Source organism: Brassica rapa, chromosome A02 (genome assembly GCF_000309985.2).
Source record: "Brassica rapa cultivar Chiifu-401-42 chromosome A02, CAAS_Brap_v3.01, whole genome shotgun sequence".
NCBI classification, from domain to species: Eukaryota; Viridiplantae; Streptophyta; class Magnoliopsida; order Brassicales; family Brassicaceae; genus Brassica; species Brassica rapa.
The window spans coordinates 17,876,128-17,899,231 of NC_024796.2; the positions used below are offsets into that span (position 1 = coordinate 17,876,128).

General features: G+C 39.9%; 2 protein-coding genes across 2 annotated transcripts; one reads left to right on the forward strand and one right to left on the reverse strand.

Moving 5' to 3' along the window:
• The first annotated feature begins 11,315 nt into the window (after positions 1-11,315).
• Positions 11,316-13,102, forward strand: LOC103853542 (nucleoside diphosphate kinase III, chloroplastic/mitochondrial). Its single transcript, NM_001302049.1, is given in 7 exon segments — positions 11,316-11,458; positions 11,854-11,985; positions 12,056-12,093; positions 12,170-12,220; positions 12,342-12,509; positions 12,599-12,711; positions 12,792-13,102. Coding segments are annotated over 7 exon segments (708 nt in total). The 5' UTR covers positions 11,316-11,376; the 3' UTR covers positions 12,916-13,102.
• Positions 13,103-15,909: 2,807 nt separating this feature from the next.
• On the reverse strand, positions 15,910-20,136 carry LOC103853543. Its single transcript, XM_033284822.1, has one exon. The coding sequence runs from the start codon at positions 18,057-18,059 to the stop codon at positions 17,682-17,684; it is 378 nt and encodes a 125-aa protein (XP_033140713.1). The 5' UTR covers positions 18,060-20,136; the 3' UTR covers positions 15,910-17,681.
• Between the last annotated feature and the right edge of the window lie 2,968 nt (positions 20,137-23,104).

The following is a 23,104-nucleotide window of genomic DNA, read 5'->3' on the forward strand; positions in this document are numbered from 1 at the left end:
GGAACTAGGAAAACTCTAATTTCCCAGAGGACCCGGATATCTGTTAATTACCACACGTCAAGCAATCAGAACACGAGATTAACAACGATAAAAATAAGAAATCGAAAAGAGAGAGCAAAGTAGATCTTATTCCGAATCTGCGTATGAGCGTTACAACAAGGTATAAGCCTGGGCTCGAGAGCTGTCGGCGAGATTCCTAGTTCTAGCAACCCTAAGACGGCTAAACCTAATTGAGTCGCAGCTCGAAATAACAAAAACGGAAAATTGCCTAAATTGCTCTAAGTGCTAAGTTTTCTCTGAAAAAGTTTTTTTTTCTCCTTGCTCTTCGCCTAGGACTCCTTATATACTAGCTCCAAGGTCGGTTTACGCTTTTACTCTTCTGCCCTTAAGCCGTCATAGCATAAAAATGGAGATATTCCATTTTTCCCGATCTTCACAATTATCTTCGAAACTTCCGTATTTATCCGCGGAAACTTGACATTTATCCTTCCTCGTGGGCCAAGCGTGAACCATGTTGTGGTTTACGGGCTTTTGGTTAGGAAAAATCGTAGGATGGGCCTCGAGTCGTGTTTTAGGTCCCTTTGGGCCGTCTTCCGACTCGACACGTTTACTACGAGTTTTCCGCGGTTTCTAATCCGCGAAGTTTGATCGATGAATTAGAATAGCGGGAAACATAGACTGAGCTCGCTACGGTCTTCGGGAGATAGCATTCGAAGGTTTGACGAGAATTCAAGGACTGGTATCGTATCGATGTTCGGAAAGGTTCAATCGCTACACAGCGACCGAACTTTGGCTCGAGCCCGGTCGCTACGTAGCGACCGAGCGAGACGAGTGCTCGTTCGCTACGTAGCGACCGAGCTTTGGCTCGAGCTCGGTCGCTACGTATCGTCCCGCTCGGTCGCTACGTAGCGACCTGTTTTGAGCCTTCGTCAGGCATCTCGATTCTTTCTTCCCTAAAGCTTTTTCGTAAGAAAGAGTCTATTTTCGAAAAGTACTCTGCGGAGAGATTCTTACTTTCTTCCTCGGATGTTTTGGATGTTAAATTTGTCGTAACCATTTTTGACCCCAACAGTTAGCCCCCCCAGCCTGTTTAGAGTCGTGAATCTAGCGGGTGGATAGGTGATTTTGACAAGGTTAAGTGTATTAGACGAAATTTACATTTAAAATTCCGCGGAAAAAAGTTGTCGAGACGACATTCCGAACCCATACTTCTATAAGTAGTGAGCTCTTGTCATTCATTTTATTCACACCTTCCCTTCTTCATTTCTTCAAAACCTCTCTAGTTTCATAACTTTTCTCTCAACATGTCTTCCTCCCAAGGTGATAAGAAGGATTCCGACGTCGAGATGGGTGAGGCCACTTCTCCGGCTCCGGTTCCAACTTCTCCGGCGGAAGCGCCGGCTTGTGTTGCCGGTCATCTTTCTTTCCGAGAGAAACTAGTTCGTCGTCAAGCCGAGAAAGGATTGGCTCAAACTGGCTCCGAGTTTCCGTCTTCTTCCGCGCAGGTCGTTGCCCCGTGTCATGGGACCGACGTCGCGGCTCTTCTCCCTCAAGCCCTACCTGCGGGATCTTCTACGACTCCGATCCTCGTCGAGGACAGAGAGAAAGCCGCTGACTCTATGCCTCCGCCTCCAGCCAGAAAAGAAATCGTCCTGGCATTGCGTGCTCCTAGCGCTGTCCTGGGTACTCAGCCTAAGAGTCGGAAGAGGAAACTTGCCAAGAGCGGTGATGGGGAGACTTCGCAGCGAGGTGGATCGAGCCTAGCATCGGGACTTCGCGGAAAGGTTTGTTTCTTGTTTGAATTCTCGATCGTCTTTCGTGCATTCTTTTCACGGACTTAGTCTTAAGAATTTTTACCGTTCGCAGTTCATATCGTTGATCGATGGGATGATCAGCGAATGTGGTTCCGAGACCAGTCGCCTTTCCGGGGAGTTGGTGGGGCTTCAGGGCAGATGGTCCGAAACCAAGGCTATGTTGACGGCTGTCGAGGACTCTCACTCTGCGAAAGTGTCGAAGCTCGAGGTTGCGATAGGAGAGCTTGAGAGGGACCTTGGGAAGACGGCGAGTTCCTTGCTTAAGGAAAAAAAGGCCAGGAAGGTCAAATCCACGGAGGTGCGCCGACTCCAGCGTCAGATCGAGAGTGACGCGGGACTAGCGCGCCGCGGGATCCAAGAGGCTACGGATGCTCTTCGTGCGGAGTTTCAAGCTCGCTTGGCGAAGATTTCTGCTTCCCTGGGTTCCCTCGAGGGTATCCGGAGCAGGGATTTCGCTTTGGCGACGATTGAGGACGGGATGGCCGTAGTTCGGTCGTTCCAAAGTGAGACTCCCTCGACCTTGGAGGCCGAAGAGGCCCGGGTGTCCGGCTGCAAGGGAGATATGGCGGCCGAGGATGGAGATTTCGGTCTCATCCTGGCCGACCTGAAATCCGCGTGCTTCCTTCCGACGTGTTCAGAAGACCCAGAGGGGAAAGACCCGATGGTCGGAGAGAACGGAAGCGACGCGGCTCCAGGCTCGGACGAGGCAGCGGGTGAAGAGGGGGCGTAAGTTCTGAGGGTGACTTGGGTTAGATCTCTTGCGAGAGATTTTTTTATGTTTTTATGTTTTGGCCTTGAATGGCCTTGTTTGTATTTTGGGACTGGCCGTGTGTGGCTTTGAATCCCTGCCGCTCCGCGGCTTTATTTTTATGGTACGATAATCGGATAACGCTTTTAGTGCGAATTTGTGAATAGTGGGGAGGAAGGTGATGAGTTGTCGTCTCATATCCTTCTTCAATTGTGAAATGTTTTATTCGAGACCTGTTTCGAGAGTTCTTCCGCGAGATGTGAACTCTGCGGGGGTGCTGAAGGTATCGAACGTAAACATAGAGGCGTGGTTTAAGAATCTCCTATCTTTCGATATCATGCCTTTCAGATGTTAGAGACCAGTGCGCTGGGTTTAGGGCAAGACCTAGGTTTACTTTCGGTTTAAGGATTGTGCGGTGACTAACCGGCTATCGTTTTTCCTGTCGCGATTTCTTCCTGATTCGTATCGATGTAAAGTCCGCGAAAAGTTCTCGGCTTACACGACTTGTTTGATACGAATCGAGCATCTCTCCGGAGACCGGAAGTGCTAGACCAAAATTTCGGATTTCTTTTATAGCGCTATTATCCTTGTGTCGGATGTAAGAGAGTCATCTCCGTGAGATGTCTATGTCTGTTTAGGACGTTTATGAGTTCGATGTGATCAGCATCGGACTTGGTGGCGTGTGCTGTTGTTTTGATTATTTTGCGCAAAATAAATGTTAATGTGTGCATGTGTGTGTCTTTTTGCGGATATTTCGTTTGCTCGGAAGAAACCAACTTTGAGGCATCTTTTGCGACGTCTCGCGATGCTAAAGGTTGATTCTCCCAAACGGCCGACTGATTTCCGAAGACCTTGTTGCGATTTCGCGGGTGAGGATGTTTTGATAAGTCGAAAACACCAAAAGTGTGGTAAGAAGTTTTTCGATTTTTTGGGAGTATATGAGTATACGTACCCACTCCCCCCCCCTTTTTTAATGAGGGGGGACAGCTGAATTTGCCTTTCGGCAAACTGCCTACGTACTCCTTGCAGAGATCAAGCCGTCTCGTAGTTCAGTGATTGCGAGTTGGTTTGTTTAGTGATAGTATTTTTTGAGATGCATCGCATTCCAGGTTCTAGTGATTTTTATGCCCTGCATGTTGGCTATTTCGTAAGAACCCGGTCGGACGACTTTTTCGATTTTATAGGGACCTTCCCAGTTTGCTCCGAGTTTTCCCGCGTTTCGTTCAGCGGTGTTTTGGAAGACTTTGCGAAGGACCAGATCTCCCTGATTGAACCTACGATTCCGTACGTTGGAAATAGTATCTCGCAGCGGCGTGCTGGTAGTTTTGAATTCGGATGAGCGCTCGATCCCGGCGTTCGTTAATGAGGTCGAGGTCGTCCAAGAGCATAGCATTGTTGAGTTCCTCTCGTTCAGGTAAGAACCTTCTTCGAACACCGGGAAATTCTACTTCTGCAGGAATCATGCATTCCGTGCCGTATACCAGGGCAAATGGAGTTTCTCCCGTTGCTCGCCTTGGGGTGGTACGGTGAGACCAGAGGACTCCCTCGAGTTCGTCGGCCCATCTACCTTTTTTGGCCTCCAAGCGTTTCTTCAGTCCGTCGAGAATGATCTTGTTGATTGTTTCAGCATGTCCGTTGCACTGCGGATATCTGGGAGTTGACTTGTTGAGTCGTATCTTCCACTTTTCGCAGAATGCCTCGAATCGGGTGGAAATGAATTGAGACCCGTTATCGGTTACGATTTCGTAAGGAACTCCATGCCTACAGATGATGTTTCTCCATACGAAATTCTCGACTTGGACGTCTTTTATACTTGCGTACGAGTCCGCCTCTACCCATTTTGAGAAAAAATTGGTAAGGACTAGAAGGAAACGCTTTTGCTTTGAATTATGCAGAGGTCCGACAATATCCATGCCCAGCGCATAAAAGGATAAGGCGATGTGATGGAAGAAAGAACTTCGGCCGGTTGTCGGATAGTTGGCGTATGCCTTTGGCATTTTTCGCATTTTCGTGCGAATTTCTCGCAATCTCCGATCATAGTTGGCCAATAGTATCTGTGGCGTTTGATTTTCACGGCTAGTGATCTTCCGCCGGAATGGTTGCCGCATGAGACGGAATGTATTTCCTCCATTACTTTCCTCGCCTTTTCTCCTTCCAGGCACGTCAGGAGTGGTCCGGAGAATCTCCATTTGTAGATTTCGCCGTCCACTGTTACGTAGCGTGCGGCCTGTGTTTGGATCTTGCGAGCTGCCCATTTTTCGGCGGACAGTTGCCCGTCGATAATGTAGTCTCGAATCGTCTGAAGCCATGAGGTATCGCAGCCGTAATCAGATTGCTCCGATGGTGGTGGTATCGTAATCTCTTCTTCCTCGTCGTCTTGACCCTCTATGAGATTGACAACGACTGGTGGTCCGATACTCGGATGTTCGATGAATTCGACCGGAATTACCCTTTTGAGTCCTGGATCGGAACTTGATGCTAAGGCCGCGAGGGCGTCCGCCTGGACATTCTCGGAACGGGGGATCCGGGTAAGGGCGAAACAGTCGAAGTCTTGAGCTAGACCTTGGACCAGTTTGAGGTACGCGTCCATCCGTTCGTCTCTGGCTTCATATTCTCCGCTGAATTGACTGGCCACTAACTGGGAGTCGCAGTAAGCGTGGAGATTACGTATTTTTAAGCCGTGAGCCAAACGTAGACCTGCGATCAATGCTTCGTATTCGGCCTCGTTGTTTGAGGCATGGAATTCCAGTCTGAACGATTGTTCCAAGATCTCGCTCGTTGGAGATGTGAGACGGATCCCGATACCCGATCCTTGCTTGGATGAGGATCCGTCGATGTGGAGGAGCCAGGTGGAATTTGGTTCCTCATTGGTTATTGTTCCCGTTGGAAGTTCGACCAAGAAGTCTGCAAGCACTTGTGATTTTGCGCTCGTCCTTGGTCGGTATTCGATGTCATACTCGCTCAACTCGACCGCCCACTTAGCCAATCGACCTGATTGACTTGGGCTATGCAGAATTGTCCGTAAGGGAAAAGTCGTGAGGATGACAATCGTGTGGGATTGGAAATATGGTCTTAGTTTTCGGGCCGATGTCACGACCGCGCATGCCAATTTTTCCATCAACGGATACCTAGATTCGGCATCCAGCAAGGTTTTGCTTATGTAGAAAATAGGTTTCTGCTCTCCGCGTTCTTCCCTGATCAGGACTCCGCTTACGGCCGTTGCCGACACCGCGATGTACAAGAATAAAGGCTCCCCTTCCACGGGTTTTGCGAGGACTGGAGGAGTAGCTAAATAACGCTTCAGCTGTTGGAAGGCGTGATCACACTCTTCCGTCCATTCAAATTTTTTATTTCCTCGCAGGACGTCGTAGAAGGGCAGGCATTTATCTGTTGATCGTGAAATAAATCGGTTAAGTGCTGCGATTCTGCCGGTCAGTCTCTGGACCTCCCGCTTGTTCTTTGGTGAAGCCATCTCGATTAGTGCGTTGATCTGTTTTGGATTTGCTTCGATGCCGCGGTTGGTGACCAAGTAGCCGAGGAATTCTCCTGATGCCATGGCGAATCTACATTTCGTCGGGTTGAGCTTCATGTTATGGGAATTTAGTTGTGCAAAGCATTCTTCGAGATGTGACACGTGATCTCTTGCTCTGAGGGATTTGACGAGCATGTCGTCATATAAACTTCCATCGTTTTTCCGAGTTGTTTGGAAACATTCGGTTCACGAGTCGTGGTAAGTTGCTCCAGCGTTTTTGAGGCCGAAGGGCATTACCTTGTAGCAATAAGTTCCGCGATCGGTAATGAACGCAGTCTTCTCACGATCGTCGGGATTCATCCTAATTTGATTATAACCTGAGAAGGCATCCATGAAGGATAAGAGTTCGTTGCCCGCTGTTGCTTCTACCAATCGATCGATATGTGGTAGAGGGAAGCTATCCTTTGGACATGCCTTGTTTAGGTCGGTAAAATCTACGCAAACTCGCCACTTCCCGTTTTTGTTTTTGACTACTACGGGGTTGGCGAGCCAGTCCGGGTATCTTACTTCTGTTATCGACCCAACTTTAAGCAGTTTTTCGACCTCATCGTTTACTGCGGTAGCACGTTCGGGTCCCAGCTTCCGTCTTTTCTGTTTGACGGGTTTGAATGTCGGGTCGATATTCAGCTTGTGACATGTTATGTTAATGTCGATTCCTGGCATATCTTCCGCAGCCCATGTGAAAGTATTAAGGTTCTTTTTAAGACAGGTTATGAGTTCTGTCCTTAAAGGCTCGTGGAGATTGGCTCCAATCTCGACGCAGCGTTCTGGGAAGGCTTCGTCGAGACCGATCGTTACCACGGGTTCGCATGTTGGCTCGCGTTTTTCATCTAGAGCTGCGATGCTGCGAGACTGCCAGAAGAATTCCGATGAATCCTGACTTTGCGTATCTTTGCTGGAGGTCTTTTTCTCCGCTTTCTTAGGAGTAACTTCGAGGATCGGTCTCTTTCGTTTTAGTTCCGCGGCGAAACAAACCTGTGAAACTCTTGGATTTCCCCAGATTACCTCGACTCTGTTAGGGGTCGGAAACTTGAGGCAAAGATGGTAGGTTGATGGGATTGCGCGCATGGTGTTTAGCCATGGCGTCCCCATGATAACGTTGTAAGATGCGGGGCGGTCAACGACTAGAAACTCTGTGATGTTCGTCACGGTTCCGGCTTTGACAATGAGTCTAATCGATCCATAGGCCATGGTCGTTTCCCCCGAAAGTCCTAGCAATGGGCTTGGGTATTTCGCGATTTCGGATTGACTGACCCCCATCTTTTCAAGAGTGTCTTTGAAGATGATATCGGCCGAGCTTCCGGTATCGATTAGTACTCTAGCGACGTCGATATCTCGAATCGTCAACTCGATAACAAGGAGATCGTTTCGAGGTTTGGCTAGATCGATCGTTTCTCCCCCCTTGAATGAGATGACGTTCGCGCACGTCGAATCTCGCATATCGTTCCTGATCGTTGAGTGGCTTTTGCGGGTTAGATTGATCCGTAAGTCCCCCTCCTTCTAGCGCCAAACTGTGGGAACCGAAATTCACACTGTCGATTTCCGTTTAAATAAGGGAACTAGGAAAACCCTAATTTCCCAGAGGACCCGGATATCTGTTAATTACCACACGTCAAGCAATCAGAACACGAGAATAACAACGATAAAAATAAGAAATCGAAAAGAGAGAGCAAAGTAGATCTTATTCCGAATCTGCGTATGAGCGTTACAACAAGGTATAAGCCTCGGCTCGAGAGCTGTCGGCGAGATTCCCAGTTCTAGCAACCCTAAGACGGCTAAACCTAATTGAGAGACATCTCATGTTCTAATGGGACGATCGCTCGGTCGCTACGTAGCGACCTGTTTCGAGCCTTCGTCGGGCATCTCGATTCTTTCTTCCGTAAAGCTTTTTCGTAAGAAAGAGTCTATTTTCGAAAAGTACTCTGCGGAGAAATTCTTACTTTCTTCCTCGGATGTTTTGGATGTTAAATTTGTCGTAACCGTTTTTGACCCCAACAACGACTATTCGGAAATTATTTGTTCAGTCACATATGCCAACTGCCACAAACTCCACTATACTCACTTTAATATCAAAATTCTCTGGTGCAACGAGTATTACAGAATGTCAAAACTTGTAATTCTCAACTTGGATACAAGAAGTTGGCATATGTGACTGAACAAATGATTTCAACTTGGATACAAGAAGTTTTGACATTACATTGTAGATTTTATTGGAGTAGGAGATAGTTTTGACATTACATTGAGATTTGGGCCCAACATTTCTCCCTGTTCTTAATGGTTTTGTCGGTTGCTCGTTTAAGAACAAAATCTCTTTTGAATTATCAAATATTTTCTTCCTGCGGGAATAGCTCCGATCTGCCTTTATTTTTGCGAAATATTATGCCCATATATTCGGTTTGATCCTCCGGAGATCCAGTGTATTTGGATATAAATTTGATAGCCATCATATTTATTCGTTATATTTCTCTTTGATTTATGCAATCCATTGCAAACGATGTCCTAGCTCCCGCGAGTCTGATAGGCTCCGAAGCAAAAACGGAGTAGAAGGATCAGGCATGATTCGTTTGGGTGATGTTACCAACACTTGAGCAAAAATTTTAAGGGAAAAAACGAATATTTCCCAGACGACTACTGGTAACACTAAACCTAGCAGTTGCAGTTGTGCCGCTCCAGCCGGTGTTGTCCATGTAAAATAGGCTAATCCTAGGGTTCTGATCGGCAAGATGTCCCCCGAAAAAGGCCAAGACGCGGGGTTGGAGTCAAGACCAAGATCGTTGAATGACAACGCCATGAAATTTTTTTTCCAATGGCAGTTCTCACGCATCTAGTGAGACATTTCAAGCCGACAGGCTGTCAGATTCCGTCTCTTTGAAATATGACAAAGTGCAATGCCTACGTAAGGATGGTAGTCGCCCATGCTAAGGTATGTGAACACGTCATTTGGTTGGTATAGGTACACTTCTATTTCTATCTTTTATTGTAAGAAACTATCTTTCAGGCTATGGAGGATAACAACAAGTTCGCAGCGACGTTAGAACAACGCTTGAGAGACATCTCATGTTCTAATGAGATAAACAAAATTAGGAAAGATGTTCGGCAGCTGAAGCTCAGTCTGAAGTTGGCTCAGGAACAAGAACATAACAGCCCAACTAGCCACTGCTGGGAAGCTTGGAAACCGAGCCGCTTCCCTCCAAGCTTGACTTCAGGTGATCATAAACGAGAGGAGGGCAGCCTTCAAAAAGATTCTTCATTAGAAAAACAGATCGAGATTACAACGGCTAAACACGTCAAGGATCTGCGTTTGAGTTTTTACAAAGCTAAGCAGATATTTGTTGTTAGCTACCTCGATGTACTTAATTCTTTAAAGGAGAAATGGAAGAAGAAAAAAGTTGCAGTTGATTGTGACGCCCATTTCCGAGAAGTTACGTCAACATCCATCTCATTAACGAGATCATGAACAATAATTTGTTAGCATCTGATAAGCTATATTTCCTTCGGGCTAAGGCGATCGATCTCTGTGCTGAACTAGATGTCTCTACCAGGACCGACTCACTAGGGGGACAAGTGGTATGACCGCTCCACGTCCAAACACATGTCCTCCGTATAATAATAACTAGATTTTGACCTGCACGCCCGTGCGGGTGTATTTTTTTTTTAAATATGATGTTATTTGATTTTTATGTCACTATTTAGGGTTGGACAAAAAACTCGAATTCGAAGAATTAAACCGATCCCAATTAGTACTAAATCCGAACCGGAATTGATTAAATATCCGAATTATTCAAAATTTTAGTATTTGAAGAACTGAAATCTAACCTGATCCGAATCGAAGTATTTTGGGTATCCAAAATAGATATATATACTTATATATATTAATTATTTTTAGATTTTATATATATAAAAACATTCAGAATATATATGATACTTTTAAGTTTGCTTAAATGCTTGAAAATATATACAAATAATCAAACGTAAATATCTTAAATAGTTAAAATATACTCAAAACTCCAAAAATACTTAAATAATTATTAATTTTCTATCCAAATATTTAAACCAAACCTATTTAAATTGAGTATCCAAATCCGAACTAAATCATCAAAGATCTGAAATGAACACGAAATCCCAAAAAGACCCGAAACACGAACTTGAATGCCCACTCCTAATCACTATTATATATATATCCTATATGTGTCATCATAGGTTACAAAATATGTGTTATCATATAATTAATCGTATTTTATACGTACCATCAAATAATTTTTCTTATAATTAATAATATTTTATACGTACAATCATATAAATAATCACATAAATTATATTTTAAAATTTAATGTGAAATATAAAAACCATAATTTAAGTCGGTGTTTGAAATTGGGCTTTGTATTATATTTTTCTTATATATATTGAAAACATTTTTATAATAGTTATTGGAAAATATGTTAGTAAAAATCAAATTTTGAATATATGTTTATTTTTGATAGAATTTTTGATATAAATCAATTTTAAATTATTATTTTGATTTAAATATATATATCAAGCAACATAGACCTATTACTTTTTAATATAATGTAATTGATTTCCAATTTTTTAGTAGCATAAGCTCATTATTTTTTTTCTAACTTACTGCTATCCATGTTTCCAAACAGTACTATTTTTTTAACTACTATCCATATTGCCAAACAATATCAATGTGTACTTCAACTTTAATAATATAGATTAAGGGGCCCAATTTTTTATAAATCTATATTTTTATATATATAAATTATTATAAATATAATAAATAAAATTGAAAAGGGCCCAAAATTATTTGATATGTATTTAGTTTTATTTTCATTACAAAATGTACAAAATATTACTGATTAAATTTTAAAAATATTTTAAACATTATCTCTATATAAATTTTAGAGAGTACAAATTTTTTTTTTGTCCTATGAATCCTAACAGTATTGAGCCGGTCCTGGTCTCTACTGTATCTGATTTCTTGGTTGGGGAGCTTGATCTTCCGCTGATCTCTTAGGAGCTTCATGATGGCTATTCTTTGAAAGTCCCTTTTGGTGTTAATGAATTGGATAACAATCAACAACACTTGTTTTTAATTTTCTGAAAACACGTGATAAAAACCAATGTTTGTCTTGGGTAGGGTTTCTGACCCGATTGGTTGACCCGAATCACGTGGCTATAAGATCCACCAAACAAATCTCATCACGTTCACATTTCCCGAGTCTTCTCTCAGTTTCACTTCCGGGTTTTATCACTCTCTCTCTCCCAACAAAGAAGAAAAAATGAGCTCCCAAATCTGCAGATCTGCTTCGAAAGCAGCAAGGTCTCTTCTCTCTTCAGCTAAGAATGCTCGTTTCTTCTCCGGTACGTTTCATTTTCTCTCTCCGTTAGTTTATTTGAAGATACGCTTTGTTAGTAAGTGAAATCTCTAGAGATGTTGTTTCTTAAATCGCACTTTTGTTCTGCCTACTCTTAGATTCCCTCGATCTATTTACTGATCAACCCTTCTTGTTCAGAACCGTTTTGCTTGATTCCCGATTCATTTCGTTTATGGATTTGAGAAAACGGATATAAATCATAGTGTTAATTTCTCATGAGGCCCCTTTAGATTTATCAATCTGCTAAGCTAATCTGGGGAAAATGGATTCAGAGATTTGTTCGATCTGATGGATTTAGAGAACTGTGCTCTGTTGATCTCATACTTAGGCCAAATTGGACTTGAAGATCTAATGTTGTCTTATTATATGTTAATTTCTCAGAAGGACGAGCCATTGGTGCGGCGGCTGCGGTTACTGCATCTGGAAAGATGCCTCTCTATGCATCTAACTTTGCCAGATCATCAGGTTCTTCAAAGAGTTGGATCACTGGACTCTTGGCTCTTCCTGCTGCAGGTTTAACGAACACTTTGGCACTCTATTAGTTCATGATGAAACTTATTGACATATGTTGTTTCTGTTATAGCCTTCATGGTTCAAGATCAGGAGGTTTTTGCTGCTGAGGTAATTATACTCATCAATTTTTTTTTTTTGTATTTTTCCTCTCCTATATATCTCTGAACGTTTCTGTCCCAATCAGATGGAACGCACTTTCATTGCGATCAAGCCTGATGGAGTCCAGCGAGGACTGGTAATCTTTTTTTTTTCTTAATAAAAGTATCGGTTTCTTGTTAGTCTTGAATTGGTATCTCTCATGTGTATGTGTAGTTTGTTATTCATATGTGTGCAAATTTAATCTCGTGAACCAACAGATATCAGAGATCATTTCTCGATTTGAACGCAAGGGATTCAAGCTTGTTGGTATCAAGGTTGTTGTTCCTTCCAAAGATTTCGCGCAGAAGCATTACCATGATCTCAAGGAAAGACCATTCTTCAATGGCTTGTGTGACTTCCTTAGCTCTGGGCCTGTTATCGCCATGGTAAGAGAAACTCTTTCTCCTCCTCAGCTTTTGGAATTTGATTGCAAACTCGAGAAGAAATAGACTAACATGATATTGATTTGTTGTAGGTATGGGAAGGAGAAGGTGTGATCAGATACGGACGTAAACTGATTGGAGCCACCGATCCTCAGAAATCTGAGCCTGGCACAATCCGAGGAGATCTTGCTGTTGTTGTTGGGAGGTATGTCTGTTTTTTGTTGGTATTTGTATTAGTACATTATCGAAATTTGGTTTTGTATTTGAAATGTGAATTTGGTTCAGGAACATAATCCATGGAAGTGATGGACCAGAGACTGCAAAGGATGAGATCAATTTGTGGTTTAAGCCTCAAGAACTTGTCTCTTACACCAATAACGCTGAGAAGTGGATCTATGGCGATAACTAAATCCCTCTTTCTCTTTTTTTTTTGACATCCAATAAAATTGTTCTTGTTCCGTACCCCCCAAACAATAAAAACAAAAATCAGGTATTACTGATACAAACACATTCCGGGTTTTGTATTTTCCCGGTGAACTCAGTTATCAGAGCTCAAGTAATAATAAGTATGAGAATGAAATTATTGGATACTTAAATTTTTGTTTTTTTCGGAACTCAGTTATCAGAGCACAAGTAATAATAAGGAAGATTCTAGATATTAGCTTGGGTTTTTTTTTTTGGAGAAGAAATTGTTATATTTATGAGTTGATTACTCTTTAGGTCATTTTTTGACTTTTCTTTACACTCAAGAGTCATTTCATATAGGGCTGGACAAATAAACCGAACCCAAAAATTTGAACCGATTCCGATCCGATGAAAATAAATCCGAACTGATCCGAACCCGATGTAAATACCGAATGGATCTTGTTTTGTGGTATTTCGGGTTATGGGTAATATCCGAACCGAATCCGAATCTAAATCGATATCCGATAGAACCCGAAACATTCAAAACCTCGAAAAGATCTTGTACCAAACATGATCTCAATTCTTAATATGTATCCAAAATACACTAAGAAATATTGAACATCTAAAATACTTATCTATTACATGAAGGTTGGTGGTTCAATTGCATGAAGTTTGATGGTTCTATTACATGAAGGTTGATGGTTGAAGATGACCGTTGAATTTTGAAGTATTTATATTTAGATTTTGTTTTCGTTAAACAATGTTTCTCATTTCATGAGAACTTGGTTTTCATTTTATGCTTTTATTTATTTGGTTTTCTTTTTATCAGTAAATATGTTTACTTTTTGTTTGATTTTGAATGATCACGGTTGATGTTCCTTATTTTTGAATCGATTTTTACTTAAGTTTTGGTTACAAAATAAGTACAAATAAGGTATTTTAAAACTAAAGAACAGATTTTACTCATGTTTTGGTTGAAAAATAGGTAAAAATCAGGTATTTTAAAACCAAAAAACTGATTGGGACCCGAACCCGAAAGTATATTGGGTTGTACCGGTTCTTTGAAGATTTACTAACCCCGATCCGAACCGGTCCCGAACCGAACTTTAATATAATCCGAATGGGACTGATTTTGATAAATCCGAAAAGCCAAAATCCGATTGGATAAAACCGAAACCCGTTTGGGACCCCGAATGCCCAGGTCTAATTTCATACATGTAAGATATTTTGTTGTGAGCCAGCAATAAACCGTTGACAACTTTGTCCTTAATAGATATTTAATGTGTGGACGGATGATACGTGGATGGAAATGAATTTAAAAATTCCAGAAGTTTCATCAGAGCAAACCTCCATAATAGTTGAACTTAAGGACACAACTCCAACGGTAATGTTTGTCTGTGGGGACGGGGACGAGAAGATTTTGATTATGTTGTGGATATAGACGCTAATATAACCATGAAGCTTGATATAGTGGATAAAGTAGTAACCCAAACACTAAACATAGATATTAAAATGTAACATATTGAAAGACTGTGCTATGGATGCCAATGTTTCCACAATTTCAAGGATGAACAAACTAATAAGTTCAAACCAATAACTACAACGTACATGTCGAGAAAAAAAAAAGCTTGAGTGATGAAAACAAAACTAGACAAACCAAAAAGTTAAAACGAGTCATCTTCTCCTCGAAAACCCCCGGTCAAAACGAGTCAGCTCCTCTTCCCGGTGAGCCACACCATGGATTCTGAGCTCAACATCGTCGTGGATGAGCTCTGTGAAGCTGCGGTGGTTTGAGCTTGTCACAGTCCTCCACCATGAGATATGTAGTATGCTGAATTTTGAATTTTAATCATAATTTTACTTGTCCACAAATAGCCGACCATGTTTACCCATCGATGTTTACCCATCGATGTTTACCCGTCCATGTTTACATGTCCACGCTTATCTTCCCACACCCATCCACATGTGTCGTTCCATGCTTATATTACACACTAGGTGTTTTCCTGCACCATGTGCAGTGATAAATTTTTAAAAGTTAAAGTATATTTAAAATGAAATATATTAATATCATATATTTTATTATTTTTGACTAGTATTTAGTATAAAGTTGATTATTTAAGCATAAATTAAGCAAAAAAACATAATTTTGTTTATTTTATATTACATTTAATAATATATATGTAATTTATTTAAAATTCGAATCTTAGATAAACAATTTATCTATTTATTTCGGTTAAATGTATTAAATTAACTTGTATAAAATTACTAAAAAAATCATATAAAAATTGTATAGTTAATAAAAATTATAACTAAATAATATTTATAAAATTTGTAGATATCTAAAAGAAACTAATGAAATTACGATTAACAATTTATCAATATTTTTAAAAAGATGTAGAAAATTTTGAAAATATTAGTAATAAAAATTGTATAATTATAAAAATACAATTAAATAATGTATTCAAAATTTATAATGCATATTTCAATATATTTATTTTAGTGATGATTTATGAATTATTACCATATTTTAAGAAGTTTACCAAAAATATAAATCAACATATGTATTAGTTATTGTCATATTCTATAAAGTTTACCAAAAATATATGCCAGTAATAAATGTGATTGTCTATGTCATATTAACTATAAGTCATGTCATCAATCTTGTTAGCCATGTCATCATTGTTTTTGTAAAAATGGTTGTAGAGAGCACATGTGGCAAAATCACTTCGCAAATATAGTCTAGGGGATGTAGTTATCCATGTTTTTCAAACATCCACATATCACTCATCCATAACACAATCATTGAATACATGTACAAGTATATCTTTTAAAATATAACAAAAATATATATCAAAGTAGATATCAAATTATAGAGAATAAAAAATATAATTTATTATATCAACAAAATTTGCTATATGTATTTTTAATTTAAAAATATACAAAAACAAAATATTAACTAGTAGAGTAAATAATAATAAAGAAACATACTTTCTCTTTCATCTTGTCTAAGAAAGATGAGAAGAGCAAATATGTATATATTCTCTCTGTAGGTTCCATGAGAAAGTGTCTTGCAAGTGTATTGTGGTCTAAGATGTAATTGAAAAGTGGTAAAGTGCATATTGATGTAAAAAATTCTTACCTTATATACAGTTTCACACGATGAGCAAAAGAGTTGGGACTAAAAGTAGTTATGGAGATAGATAAGTAGTTGTTGTAGATAAATTTCACTTTTAACTTTAACTTTTAACTCTCATTTAGAAATAAAAACAAAACAATTAAAAAATATCTAAAGGACACATGTTAGTTCACATAATTATCAATTGACTTATGTTTTATAGTATAAAAGTTAAAGATAAGCAATGATCAACTTTCGGAATTTTTTTTTTTGGCAACAAACGGCCATTCTATTACTGAAATTTGAGGTGGTCAAGGTAACCAAACCGTGATAGAAAAAATAATAAAACAAAGAGATCTATGAAAAAAATGGGCATTCTTAGCTAGCGAATCAACAATTTCATTTTGCACCTTTGGGAAGTAGCTGGTCTTGAAATCCAGAAAAAAACATATGGAGAATTTTAATGATCTCCAGCTCAGTCGAGAAGTTTGGTCAAGCTTGTAGGTCCATTATCATTGTAATCAGATCCTTGCAATATGTCCCAAATCTCTGACAGGTCGAATGCTGTAACATGCTCTCTATTGCCCATCTTAACTCTTCTAGTTCTGAGTGTAGTGATGTCTCACGCCTCCTCAAGTTTCGTGTCCCCATGAGTTGGATCTTTCCCATGCTATCCTTCTAAACCAATCCAATTCCACTGAATTGATTTGTGGAGGTCCACTATACAAATATTACCCAAGCTTTCTTCAATAATTTGTGCCTATGGAGGATCATATATAGTATCATTTGCATTGTACCAGGCTTGACATTCACTCTCTGCATATCTAACTAGTTCCAATGGGTTCCTGTCAATACCTCTAAATAGCTTGTCGTTCATTGTCTTCCAAATGTACCAGATAATCCAAGGATAAGGGTCTATATCCTCTGCTGGTTCTATAATACTATTCATCCTGCAAAATAGATAGTCCATGTTTGATTAGATACTCGAGATAGGAAAAATTTGAGAACTTGGCGGTGTTAATGATAATGCACATGCTTGTAAGACCAGTAGGCATTCGAAGATCGTATGAGTAATAGTTTCTTCTGGCTGACCACATCTTGGACAGTAGTTATCACATCGCATATTGCGACGTACCAAATTCCTTGTGAACGCTACCTTCCATAAAATTAATTATCATATAAGATGACAAATCTTTTGTGGTGCATTCACTTTCTAAACAAATTCCATCGAAAATGCCGTCAGTATATGGATATCCCCTCTGAACAACATGTGATTAATTCTCCTTTCTAAAACATGTGTCAGTGTCTGCTAAATCTCTGTAATGGGAATGTTATCCTCATATGCAACTGGTTTTTCTCTCTTTCCTTTTTAGAATTGGTCGTAATATATTTGTCAGAGGACCTGGCAAACGAGCCACTGTTTTTTGTAGGAGTATCCATATCGGTTAACCAATTCCAACAAAACCATATTTTTCTATAACAAAACCAAAAGCAAAATTGTCCTAAAAAGAAATAACGAACCCACCCTAAAACGGTCAGTAAAGTATAGAATCGGTACATTTATTCTCAACCTTTTGTACGATATACACTTTTGCTTCCAAGGATTTACAAAGTAGAACATAAACAAACAAAATAACAGCGTGCCATCATCAAACCTAACAGAAATAACTCTCTTTGCTTTTTCGGGATGATAAGTTTCTACCTCCGACTATCTCCGACGCTGAAGCCTCTGCAGCGGCAATTCGAAGTTGATCAATCAAGGCATGTGTATTGCCTTCAACTGCAAGAATTTCTCCCAGCTGTTTACTTCCGATCACCACCTTTGCTTTCCAAACTCCGTTTCTTCTTTGCGGTGACACTTGAATTGTCGCCCCCACTCTTCTAGGGCTTAGTGTACCTTGTCTAACAAGGTACCCTAGAGTTTCCTCCTTCTTTATTGGCTGCAACGACCTGCAACTCCGACTTCTGTAATATTCTTCCATGATTGAAGAGCCACCAGCGTCGGAAGCTGCTCTTTGAGAGCAATTCCCCATCTTCACAGAAATTAAATATGAAAAAAAGAAGAAACAGAGAGTGGGAAACAAAACGTAGAGTATGATAAGACTGCTTGTTGGTTCTTGTTGGGTTTATTATATATACACGTATATTATTATGTATATGCTAATATACAAAATATAGTATGTGTACAAAATATTATCATCATACAAGGAATATACGTATTGCATTGCATACGGACAAATAGTTAATATGACCCGTGAGGTTGTCACCAATAATGTGTTTGATTTCCGTTTATTAATTTTAGCGTTGCACCACCAACAGCGGACAGTAGCAGTATTATCGTTATTAACTTTCTTACTGTCAACTTAGAGATAATATTTATTATTTTGTGTGTGTTTAGGACTGCTTTTGTCGGTAGGAAATGATATCAGAAATGAGATCCCGTGACCTTATATAGAAGTAATATTCATTAACTCAGCCGTCATCATCTGGTTCACCTTCTCACGGATCACGGGGGTTGTTTTTAAAATGAGATAAATGCAATTGCAAAGCATAAAACAATGGTTAAAGGACCTAACAAGGTTCGAACGGTGACCTTGTGAATTACAGTCGAATGCTCTACCACTCAGCGATGGGCCCTTTAGTCTTTCTTTGTTATTGGGGTTTTTAATATTATTGTTAATTGTTGCCTTCACCTCCATTACTTTTTGCGGTCAAAATAACTTTTATTTATGCAGTGGTAGTAACAACCTAAGATCCTAACTCTTCACAAGAACCATCAAAGTGTGAATGATGTAAACGTTCCTGAATTTTCCACACTTTGACAATCACGACCATTTTGTTCTTGCTAGTCACAACCATAACGGCTCAAGGTCTTCAATCTTGATCTGATGACCTTTGATCTGCACCGGTTGAAAAATAAACGGTCTCCATGACTTGGTTAACTTCTTCAGCAATAATAGCTTCTTTAACATTCACGTCATACTCTAACATCTCCTGGAAGCTTTGAAATTCCATGGTCTTTTATCTACTCCAAAATTCTTGGCTAAGTTTTCAAAGATTTTCCGTATGATCTTTGGCTTATTCTCCAAACCATAATCGATGAATCCAATTCACTCGACCACGTATCTCGATGCTGAAATTGTTGTATATGATTAACTCGACCTGAACCACCTGGCGGAAACATCTCACTGTACCAACTCCGTAAACTGAATCTTCAGTCGGTCCCATACCTTGTGTAGAAATACTACTTCTTAAACTCTTGAAATCTATCCAACATGATCTCAACTCTTTGAAGTAATTCTTGACCAACAACTCATAGCATTCATCTTCAAATACCTTGCTGCCAAATCCTTCTTGTAATTCTCTGAACAACGGCCACGTCAATATTCTCCTCTAAGTGTTGCATCCCAAATCTGCCTCAAGCAAAGTATACCTCGAACGGTTTAGTCCTTCTTCAATATCTTGTGGTCCCGCTACTTTTTCCATCATAAGATTCAGGATGTATTGTTGCCAACAGAAAGGTGCATGTGTGTCCATTGTCTTGTACTACAGTCGAACCATCTCTTCCTCCAACGCTAAGATCCAAACAAATGTTGAACAATTCAGGCTTGTACGGCTCTGGTGCTTGTACGTCTCAGTATAAGCTGGATAGACTTGACTTCGATAACACACGAGCCCAGAGAGGTATTTGATGTGTCAACTATGTCCTATATATCTCTCTAAAGAATTGGCATCCCCATTAGAACTCAAAAGAACGGCAGGAAGGCATGAGGTTATTGACTCCTAACAGGACGGTAGTGAACCCCACCATGAGGGTAGCAAACTCGATCCTGATGATAGTAACATCGGTAAATACAGTCACTCGTTCAATCTTGTCTCGGTGCTTATGTTATGAAAGATCACTGTTAGGTAACTACCCATGACTATCTATCCTAAAATGAAGGAACCACCCAACATATCCTAGTTATCCTTGCGACTCATTTTGACTCGAAAAACATTTGAAACAAGTCCCATTCTAGCATCGTATAACCATGCTCTGATACCACCTTTGTGACACCCCCGATCGTAGATGACCGGAAATGACACGGCCGATGTTCCTCGATGGTCGATCCGAGGTTCTCAGAATACTTCCGATCACCTTAGACTAACAACCAAAGAACACCAACGCTCCTATCAGATATCACTCTAGGCTTTTCAACCCGAAAAAGCAATACCCGATAGTTAGTTCGTCCGGACAAGGACTAATATCATATGGAACCTGTACTTTAAAAACATTCTTTATATATCATTTAAAAGCATCTTTCAAAATTTGTTATAAATTAACCTCAAGGATTTCGGTCCACAAATCTTATACATAAGATATATCAAAATGACTTTGCAAGGATAATAAAACTACCGCTGGCTAATGATTTTCCTTCCCGTCCTAGAGTAAGGTCTCCCGTCTACTGGTTACCTGCATCACAAATGAGTCATGAGTAACTAGTTTACTCAGTGAGCCTAGTCCCGCACCCCAACGTATATTAATAATATCTCAAGCAATCAACTCTATTTGTATGCAGTGGAATTGTATTCCATAACTAATAAAAATACATATAGAAGCCTTATCATTCCATCGATGTGAATCTTATCTTAAACATCTTCTCCACGACACCAGCCATTCACTCATACTTATAACATATATATATATATATATATATATACTAAACCGGGAAAACTACCAAGGCTAACCGAGCCTAGTGGGGAAATAAATATAACCATCATCTCCATTAGATATTCCAAGATCAAACATCTAATGATGCATGCAGTTACATGGCCTCCAGGGTGCGACCCCATCATCGTGTCTTCGTGACCTTGTTCCGTACCGCATGAACAATTCACGGTAATGCGTGTTTTCAATAAGTTTTTTATTGAGTCAAGAATGGGACAATGAAATTTTTCAATTTTACTTATTATCTAACCACTCTCTAGCACCACTCTTAGATTTATTGACTGCAGAGTGTATTAGAGATACTAAAGGGGATCACCTGCCAATCATCCACACTTGTTGAGAATGTTTGAAGAAACCAAAGCTGACCTCCAACTTAATTGAGCTTAATCTGCTTGTCTTGGGGATTGGTATACAATAGATCAGATTCCTCCTGCAAGTCTGAAAGGTAAATGTATGTGTGTTTCTGATTCCTCTCTCTCTCTCTCTCTCTCTCTCTCTCTCTCTCTCTCTCTCTCTCTCTCTCTCTCTCTCTCTCTCTCTCTCTCTCTCTCTCTCTCTCTCTCTCTCTCTCTCTTTCTCTCTCTCTTCGGCATCTATAATTATAAAAAGATTGAAATCATTTCCTGCGGTTTAGAGGGGTAGGAGTATCTCATGTGACTCCATTATTCTACTCTAATGGAATGATCACACATCGTTGGAAGCGAGGGGTAGGAGTGTCTCATGTGATCCCATTATTCGTCTACACTTTGTCAAGAAAAAAAAAGAATAGAGAAAAAAAACCCAAAAAGAAGATGAATAAGATGGACTGTATCAGCATCATTGTTCATTAGAATTGAGATATAAAGATTCATAGAAAAGGGAAAGAGAGAAGAAAGGGATCATATAAGATTACATGTGTGTTCAGAAACTCTCTTGAGTAAGAGTCTATGTGTCTTTTAATCGATAGTCCAAAAAGTAAAGCCTACACTTTTTATATATCTAATAAATGAGATCAGTAGAGGAGTTAGTAAAGCCTACACTTTTTAGTAGTGAAGTTGCTGGTTAGAAGGATTTGTTTGCTAAGTTAGAATATCGTATATATATAATATACCTTTAAAGTTAGAATTGATCTGATGTGGTTTGCAACATTGTAGAGGTGATGATAATGAGTTCAAAATTATGTGAGTCTCGGCTGTTTTCAAACCTCTTTCATAATGCTACTCTGTGTGTTTTGCTTGAGGACAAACAAAAGATTAAGTCTGAGTGAGTTGATATCCCATGCATTTTACATATTTTTAGCCATGGTATATGATTGTTTATTGTATATTATATGGGTTTAGAGTATATTTAGAGTATTTTTAGGTTCAGGTACGTTTTGGAGAACTTTGGTGATTTTGGGACCTTTGGAGTCTTTTGAGGTGCATAACTTGCACATGCGCGTCAGATGTTTAGATATAGATGGAGACCTTCCCCTGGTGGGATTGAGCCCATATTTTTAAAAACAATAGAGCTTCGAGTTAGATTTCCAATACCACTGGTTTGAGGTCAATCCAACGGTTAGATCAGAAGTTATTCCCATTTTACTGGAGAGTGGTACGTCTGCCTCACGAGATGAAGCTGTTGAAGAGGCGAATGGATTAAAGGTAGAATGCAACAAAGACCCAATATCATTCAGTTTTTCTTGTATGTGTGTAATAAAGTACTCTTATTTAAAAAACTTTCTTCCAAACATAATATTAAAAATAGTCTATATATATCATCCATATGGTTCATATATGTGAATGGACCATACAGCTACAAGTGCTATATTTTTGAGACGAGACAAATCAACTAACCTACTTACAATAAAAAAACTTGTTTTGCACCATTATATAAAGTACAGTGCAAGTGTATAGCAAACAATACATGAAATTTGGAACTTAAAAATCTGTCTCCTCTATATTTCTCTCCATAGTCTCTCCTCCATTTCTTCGTCTTCGAGCGCGTGTTAGCTCTGGTGACCGACAGTTGCGCGCGTTGTCACTGAAGGCCTCTTACTCTCTTCCTTCTCTTTGTTTTTAGATTTGTATCGCCTCTTGGTTCCTATTCGTCGATATGCTCTGTACTGTGGGTTGGTGCCTCACCGTGGTGCTTTCGATCTTCTCCAGAGAGGTTGGATCCTTGGAGGGTGGTACCAGATCTAGAGTACAAGCGAGGTGGTCTTGGCAGTTAGCGATCGAAGTCGGCTATTCTGGATTGAAGCTCCGATTGGATCTCATTTTACTTTGCAGGTCGCTTAGGAGCTTCTCAAGTAGGTAGTGCATGTTGTATTTGGACATATCTGCCCTCTGGTTCTCTTATCGGCAACGGTGGTCGTTATTTCTGTACTTTCATCTGCGAAGGTTTGGTCTT